The sequence below is a fragment of the Mesitornis unicolor genome, unplaced genomic scaffold (genome assembly GCF_000695765.1).
Source record: "Mesitornis unicolor isolate BGI_N332 unplaced genomic scaffold, ASM69576v1 scaffold19894, whole genome shotgun sequence".
NCBI classification, from domain to species: Eukaryota; Metazoa; Chordata; class Aves; order Mesitornithiformes; family Mesitornithidae; genus Mesitornis; species Mesitornis unicolor.
In genome coordinates this window covers 27,561-36,167 of record NW_010182279.1, presented here as the reverse complement: position 1 = coordinate 36,167, position 8,607 = coordinate 27,561, and the positions used below count along the sequence as shown (strand labels likewise).

The window sequence follows — 8,607 nt, the reverse complement described above, 5'->3', positions numbered from 1 at the left end:
ACCTGAACACACTGCATCGTACAATGTTAGTAAGCAGGAAATCACGGAGTGGAGTGAAGCGGACCCCTCAAAAATGCCATTTCCTGAGGTGTCAAGGACTTTCACACTAACACCTTCAGCAGGGTGAGGCCGTTACACTCTGGGCAGGAACGGTTGCCCCATTTTGACCAGAGCGGGGCCAAAGGCTGTGTATCCAATTCTCACCTTCACGGCCATGTCAGTGTTTCTCTCATACCACACAGGGAGGGCTGAGCACCAAGTGACAGAAATACCCATTTAAAATGACTCTTTGTACTGATTCAAATTCGCCTGTATAGCTGATAGAAAAGGAACAGATTTTACACTACGGGTCTCAGAACCGCAGCGCAAATAGATGCAAATGTGCTTTATCTGCTGGAACGAGTGCCCTGGACTACTGATGGGCTGCGGATCTCCTGTGAGCCTCTCAGTCTCTTCAGTTGGATCAGTCCCACCTTACATAAGTATTTGAGAGAGGCTGCAGCCACACAGTCCCCTGATCCTGTGCACTCGGATGAATCAGACATCAGCCCTAATTGCAATAAATATTCACAAAGGCAAGGATCATTATTCCCCATTTACAGAGGAGAAACTGAGGCACAAAGTGATTGCTGCAAGTCAGTGACATAGCTGGAGAGAAAACCCAGTTAGCCCTACACCTGCTACCAGGTGCTTTAAAATTGGCCAAAGCCACTTTACTATTTAACTAATTAACAAATAATTTACTAAGAATCTTGCTTTTGTTTCTGTGTTTAGTGAGATCAGTGATTTCTTTTTTAACCTTCCATTTCTAAAACAGCCCATACAATATTAGGAGTAAAGTTCCAGGAAATTTAGTGAAATCTGCCAGCAGATTTATCCCACTCATGATATTCACCGTAAGCTACAAGATACAGGGTCAGACTGTAAATCACCGAATGAGGGCTCCATGAATGCTGCTGCACTCTTCTCACTCCACCCAAATAATTACATGGCTCACCAGGAGAATTAAAATGGTGAAAAACAGTGAGACTTAGAAGAAAAAGAATGTTTCCATAAAACACAGACTTATTGCATGATAGCTGGAGGCAACACCTTTGCACAAACAGCTGTAAATTAAAGCTGTCCTGTTACTAAGCTTCCAGAGATTGCTTACACAATGTGTGGCAATGGGAGAGCATGTAGAAGAGTCAGTTTTCTTTTTTCTTCTTCACTTGCTGAAGTTGCCAAAAAGCCACCTGCCTACTCTCAGAAGGATGAAGATAATAACTTTTTATTCTCCCACACCACACTGCTACAGACTAAGATGTGAACATTTTGCCACCTGATTGCTAAACTAGAATTTTCTTGATTTCTAAGTAAAAGTGTATGTATACAATCAAATACACATCACCTGCAGGTGGCAAGTGCTTGAGAACTTGAAATCACAGTTTATTTCTACCCTCTCCAGTAACCATTGGTGAGCTCTCGATGTGCCGTCTCTGCTCGTTTCAACTATGAGAAGGCTACCCAGTGTTTAAGTTCATCCATACGCTGCAGTATCTGGGTATAATAGAAATCCATGTTGGCTGCAAAATCAGTACACACAGGGGACTCCATGTCACCAAAGGTGCAGTACAATGCAGTTCCTCCAATGCTGAGGAAAACAGTTGCTATGCACAGCAGAATCAGCAAAATACAGGAGCCACCAGCCACTTCATCTGCAAATACAAGAGCAGAAAAGGTGAAAAAGGACAATATACAAGGCAATATGAATACATGTGTGAAAATACATGTGGGCAGGAGGTAAACATAATAATGCTCACCATGCCAAAGTGACCATAATACATACCAGGAACTGTATGTTTCTCTACCCGGCCTTTTTAGAAACCTAAATAATTATATAGTTTCTTTTTAGCAACCTTTGTACCTGTCCTTGCTGATATCACCTGTGGGGTCATTCCCCACTGAAGCAAAGTACACTCAACTATGAGAATGTTGTACAACCAGAGCCTTTCTTCACAGAAATAGCTGAAATGAAATGAAAGCTTTGAAACTAAAACAAATGGACACGTTCTTACTTCATCTGCACTGACACTGACTGCGCTACCATGAACTGTTTGTGTTTACTCCCACATTTTGACTGCAAGCATAGAGAAAAAAACCTTCATGGTAGGTTAATGTGAAGGGTTATTTTACATCTGTTATTCTGTGGTAACTCTTCGCATGATTGTTTATTCCAGAGAAAGATCAATAAAGAGGTTGCAGAGGTGCTGCTACATCCTCACAGCTTCACTTGTCCTTGATAACTTGTATGCATGAACAACATTGGCATCTTCTGTTAGGGATAAGCTCCCTTTTGGGCAGTGAATGGATTTTCTTTTCAGTGATAGAAAGTACTACCATTAGTAACCAAAAGTATTTTTCTTAACATCTCTTTAGTTTGAATGATATCCGAACTCCAAGAGAAACAGAATAAAATAATTTATTGTATTTCTTATGAGGCTATTTAACCCATCAAAAAGGCAGTAAGGTGTTCTGCCAAATTTAACGTCAGCTAGCAAATACATATGGATGATTAATTATGAAGCAAAATTATAATCTGACACCCTCCAATCCCACAGTTTAATACAAGGGGTTGGAAAGGTACCTGTGGACAAAGCACAACAGACTTGTGTCTTTTGCATCCCTCTTTACCTACATGGATTAGATTTAGGGAGAAAACCTACACCTCCCACCTCTAAGCTTTAAACATTAAGGAAAGGATGTCCATTAGATGTCACTCACAAATCCTTCAGCCATAGAAAAAAACCTGTGGCTTCAGCCTCAACCAAGCTTTAAAACACAACTGTGCTTCCTGTATCCTTCTGTAGCCTTGTTACCCCATCCCCATCACCTCTGATCAAATACCTTCATTTATTACTTGATTAAGTTTTACAAAGCCAAGACAGTATGTACAATAAATGCCCACTTTGCTATTGTGAACAAAAAGACCAACATAATTTTCACCCTGTGAGTGCAACCCATGAGTTAACAGCTTGAAATTACCTTGATCCAATGTGTCTTCCATTTCTTGGAATCGCACTCTTCTCTTTGTTTGCCTTTGCTGAACTTGAGCAACTGTTTTTCCTTCCCTGTCATCTCTCTTCTTTAGTATAGACACCAAGCCTTCTGCTGGAGCAATCTATCAGGAAAGACAGTAAGAGGCACAAGAGATGTGAGAAATCCAAGGATGAGATCTAATTAACAATGATTTTAAGGATGATGTGAGCTAAATAGTTAAAAAATGGTCTCCACTCCACTTTTCTTAACCATTGCAGCACTTGCGAAACCTCCTTCTTGAATATGTCAATCTCTCAACATGCGGGACAGCTGCAGTACCGTTCTCCTGTCTGCTGACACTACTTGCCCTTAATTGCTACCACAGTTAAATACACATACATTTACTGTTTGAATTGTACTTTGTATTCACTGCCACAGTTCCTTTGTCAGCTCACATTATTAAATCACATGGGTTAGGGCAGCGGTGAGGGTTCACGTCAAAGCCACTATCATCAAAGGGCAATGAGAAGTCAATGACACACTGCTGCTGCCTCTCCAGCATATAATCCCGCAGAGACCATCAAATACTTACCGTGAGATTAATTTTCCAGCACTGCAATTGGTTCCCCAGGATGGGCAACAAGCTACAGTGAGGCTGCAAAACCAAAGAGTGATAATACCAGGGAAAAAGAAAGCGTCAATGCTCTGGATAGATTCCAGCTCAGTGTTACAGTGTTGCTGTAAGCTCTCTGGATACAGCAGAAGTTCAAAATTCCTTCCCTACAGGCTGCTCACCCAAACAGCTTGCACAAACAGCGATACAGACAAGTCAGTAAACCCCTTTCTCTTTCCTTTGCTACAGCGTTTGACTTAGCTGCAAGAGCGTATGCTGAGCCATACTAGGATGTTACACCAGCCTGAGCTGTCTGTAATTTCCCAGTTACTAGAGAAATGAAAGTAGGGGAAATAGCAGGAGAAAAGATGCTTTCCTAAGCAAGTAGATCCCGATGCGCTAGAAATAAACAGAAATTAAAATAGGAAGCAAATTTGACATGCCTTTTTTTATCCTGAGACCATCTTTACCTGGAAAAATTTGTAGTTATCTCTTCATACATTTGAGCAGTACTTTTTAAATCTTGTTCTGTAGATCAGCATTAACATTTGTTAAATTGAAAAGTAATCTGTATACATTTATGCTACAGATAAGAAAACATATCACATTTGCAACTGAGTTTGCAACTCGTCTATTTAGGAGATGACCCCAAGTGCCTAGAATTTTTACAAAAACTCAAAGTGGAAAAAAGCAACTTTCCAGACAACACTGTAGCTGCGGACAACTGACTGCTTAACTCCTCCCACAACCTAATCAAGTTAGCAGACCACACATAACATACATTCTATGATTCTATAAAAACTTGTTTGCATTGCAATTCTAAGAGCTGTAGAAAAACAGAAAAATTTCAGGTGACTTCATAACTTATGCCCTAAACTTGCTTTATGCTACAGGCTTACATAACACCTCGATGCGTGCTGTAACGGGAGAGATGGTGCACTGAACACAATGAAACGCAGAGCACAATCCAATAGGCACTGTACAAAGACAGCATTTGGCATTTGCAACGTTTTAACTGGTAAATGTGGCAATTACATTTGTGGGTCTCTAGTCTGGCAGTATTTTATAGGTCTCAACTGGACAATTAATGTTGCCCTGACCAACTCACAGAATTGGTCACTGTGGGTACATGCCTACAGTCTCACAATTTTTCCCAAAATCACAACTGAGAGGATAAAACTGATCTCTGCCACACTTTCCCTTCTGATGTCCACTTTTTCTTTTGATCATCAGTATGACCTAGTCTAGGTGATCCTGCTCTGGCAGAGGGGCTGGTCTAGATGATCTCTTGAGGCCCCTTCCAACTCCTAACATTCTGTGATTCTGTGATTTGCTCAAGAGCTTGAATGGATTATTTAATGAAACAATGCAACAAAGCACTTACAAAGTAGTGACAGTGTGGAGGCAGTAGAAATCTGTTAAATCAACATAGTGGATCATAGAATTGATACAGTTGGAAAAGACCTTTGAGATCATCAAGCCCAACTGTTGGAGGACCACTATTTGGCAAAAAGGAACCAGAAATCATAGTCTGCGAGTGCCTCATCACAACAGACAGGTGCACTGGGGTGAATCTTCTACTCGTAATATTAAATTATCGTTGTAGACCTGCCATGAAAATCTATCAGGCCAGCCAGAAAACCAACACGAACACCTCCCTGCCACGATAGGGAAGGGGGATCATGTATAAGTGCATTAATTTGACTTATTTATTTGGGAGGGTGGAGATGACATGATGTCCTTTAAAAGAGTAGATTATTTTAATCTTCTGTGTACAGCATTGCTTTCATAAAGAGGATCAATGGCTTGTCCCGCACCCCCCCCGCAGCAGTCTAGCTGTCACCTGGCACAAGTGTTCACACGCGACGTGGGCTGCACTTGGCGGGAATGTCACCCGGGGCAGCGGGGCACTCATACCAGGCTGCCCTAGGGCTGGTATGTGGTGGTCCCTTCTGCAAGCAGTCATTTCAAGTAGAGACACTTCATTTTGCCTGGTGGCTCTTGGTAGTTTTTGAAGGACTGTGTCACAAGCTCTGTCTTCTCCAAGCTTAAAACCAGAGGACTCTCTTTGTCAGGATTATGTGGAAGTGTGCGTTTCGGTGATTACAGTTACGTAAAAGGCTTGCAATGGAAAGTCTTGCTACAATGAGGCTCAGTTTCCCTGTCAGCCTCCACGGCTGCTTCAGGATTTACTTCTAAATGTATAAAGAACTAATAGACACAGCACACGTTTCTCTACTCTGAACATCTTCTTTTGCTTAAAAAGGGGGAGCAAGGCTTTTGATTGTGCAATAAACTCAGTGTGGATAGAGGTACTCTCCTGTCCTGCCAAAAGCTGCAGACTGTATTTTGAAGAATGTCCCCTTTTACATGATATGTAATTCATACTGAGAGTATTTAATCTGCCTTTGAATTTCATGAGTCACTTAATTAAGGTTTTTGTTTTGTTCTGCAAAGGACCTACAAAGCTATGGCTCCTAATCAGGATAGAGTTTATTGTCAAAATGCAAATACAAACATATGGAATTCCACATAAAGCAACATTTACACCTTCTTTTCTACAATATTTTCAACCGCAGCTCAAAAATACTTAATGCAAACATCACCTAATTTTTTCTTATTTTCAGTCATAAAAACATCATCATTGTAAGTCTGTCACTTAAGAATAGGGTCCATCTTGCTACAAATAAAATTTCATTCAGTTAAAACAACTGTAAATGTATTTTTCTACAGTACCACTCATTTAGAAAGATTTCAAAGCAATATACAAACTGATTGTATTAGATCCATTTCCCATAAATTAAACAGTCAAGAAGAGGTACTTAGCTGCCATGCAAGACTTGAAGATTTCCATCCCCTTTGTTAGGAGGCAGGAGGAATTTAAAAAGACAGAATACATTATTTAAATTGGAAATTAAGGAGGGGACTGTGGTTAAGACAGCTGACCACAAGTCAAGCCTTTGCTTGACTGGAACCACAGGAGGAAAAATAAAGGCTTGCACCAGGCTGCACTGCAAACAGATCTGTGTTACATAAAAGAGCAACATAAAGGAGCCTATTGAAACATCCAACAAGTTCTTAATTCTAAGTTAAGTAATTAATAAAAGATGCTTTTGGAGCATCTGTGTAACTGAGCTCATTCAGCTCTGCTGGCCTTCACAAAATCTTTTGACTGGAGCTTTTATACTTACTGGACAGGAACTGAAAATAGCATACAGGTATGTGGTGGCTTTTTGACCAACAGTCAAAAAGGAAAGCAGAAATGACTGTTGGTTAACTGAAACCAAGTTAAATAGTTTAGCTTTCCCGTTTTACTACAATGAATACAAAGTGATTCTGCTTCACAGAAAAGTTTTAAACTTTTGGATAAAGTTTAATATCGTGGCTGCAAAATAAGAAGAAATAAGCTCTAGTTAAACTACCCATATCTTCTCTGTTTAAAAAAGCATTTGCTAGCTAATAAAATGTTTTTAAAAGCTTACTTCAAGCTCTTAGAGAAAGCAGATTAAACTTGACTACAGGAATCATTCATAGCATACAGAAGCAAAAACCACCAAAACCAGACTGCAAACTGGGATCTAGGAAGAACAGTTCATTGTATGAAGTATTTTGGTCTGAATGCAGAGAACTACTCAAGGAGTTTTGTTAGTACATTCTTCTGTGGTTTGTATTCCTTATTCAGTTACTTGGCAAAGGCCTACAGTTTTATTTCTAGCAATACCAGATTTTTTAAAGCTGTAATCTGTAACTGTACAACAAACTGACAAAAAGCAAGACTGCCCTGTGTTAAGCTATAAGCAGCAGACCCCTTTGCTAATAAAATACATTAGATATATGAATAATTTGACTTTGAAAAGGAGCTAACTTAGCAAATTCAGTATTCATACCACAGCATCAGCCTCTGTTTTTCTGCTAATCCGCTTGCTGTGCAAGTACTGGGGCCCCTTTACACAACAATAAATAGCTCAGATACTGTGTAAGCATTTCATATGGAAGCATAATTCTTGCAAATTCAAAACTACAGGACCCAAGTCATACAAGAGAACGGGGGATCTCAACAAGGCGTTGTCTCCAGACCCTCTACAGACAGGTAGAGACTTCATTGCTGCAATCAAACAAGCTGCTAGGCAGTACATACTCAGTACTTTGAAAAGTCTTCGTGTACAAACAGTGCCAACCAAAAGCTATACTGTTACTACCATATGCTGTAGTAGAGAGTCTCACTATCTTTGATTTCTGCAAGAAATGTCAAACGATCATTTTTGAATGAGGAAAAACATTAAGATGTCACTCATTTCCCTAATAGTCACTAGGATAAAAAGCTTATGTTATAAACTTTTATTTCTTATGGCAAAATGCAACTTACATTATCAAGGTTACAATTTGTTTGACTGCTGGTGTGTGATTTCACTCTCACAGAAATGATAGCAAAGAGATGTAAGAAGAGGTTGTACGCTTCTGATACCTGTTGCTGCCAACTGGTGACTGCGCTTCAGAGCTCTTCGTTAGCTGTATGAATCTAGTTTCTGCAACAGGACAGTGATTTTCCATCACTTGCACATTGTTGTGCATGGTTTGCACTAGTGAAGAAATATCCAGTATAAGGGACTGTACAATATGTAAAGCACTATTTTAGTTCTGCAATTATTTAAAGCCAGAGATAGAACTTACTGGATTTTCAGTCTTGTAATTGTCTCCTTTGAGAACGCACGTAGAATTAGTCTCGAGGAGAAAAGACAACGCAGAAAGAACTGCGCCTTGCCAATACCGTCTAAGGAGAGTTTCCGCTGTGCCCTGTGCAACCGGGCTTGCCTATCCCGCATCGGCCATTTTAGCCATCAGTGCGCTTGCAGCTTCCCTTATCTTTGTTCACGAAGTCTAGCCATGATGATGATGATGATGATGAATTAGTTACTGTAAATGGCAGACTAAAAGCAAGTGACAAAGGATCTAAACTAGAAAACTACATGAGATGG

At 40.1% G+C, this 8,607-nt stretch overlaps 1 protein-coding gene across 1 annotated transcript in view; it reads right to left on the bottom strand.

The window, feature by feature from the left end:
* Positions 1-1,491: 1,491 nt before the first annotated feature.
* CNST (consortin, connexin sorting protein) overlaps positions 1,492-8,607 on the bottom strand; it is a 32,890-nt gene continuing 25,774 nt past the window's right edge. Inside the window, 2 exon segments of the mRNA XM_010183721.1 lie at positions 1,492-1,697; positions 3,025-3,160. Coding sequence (XP_010182023.1) covers positions 1,492-1,697; positions 3,025-3,160 — 342 coding nt within the window.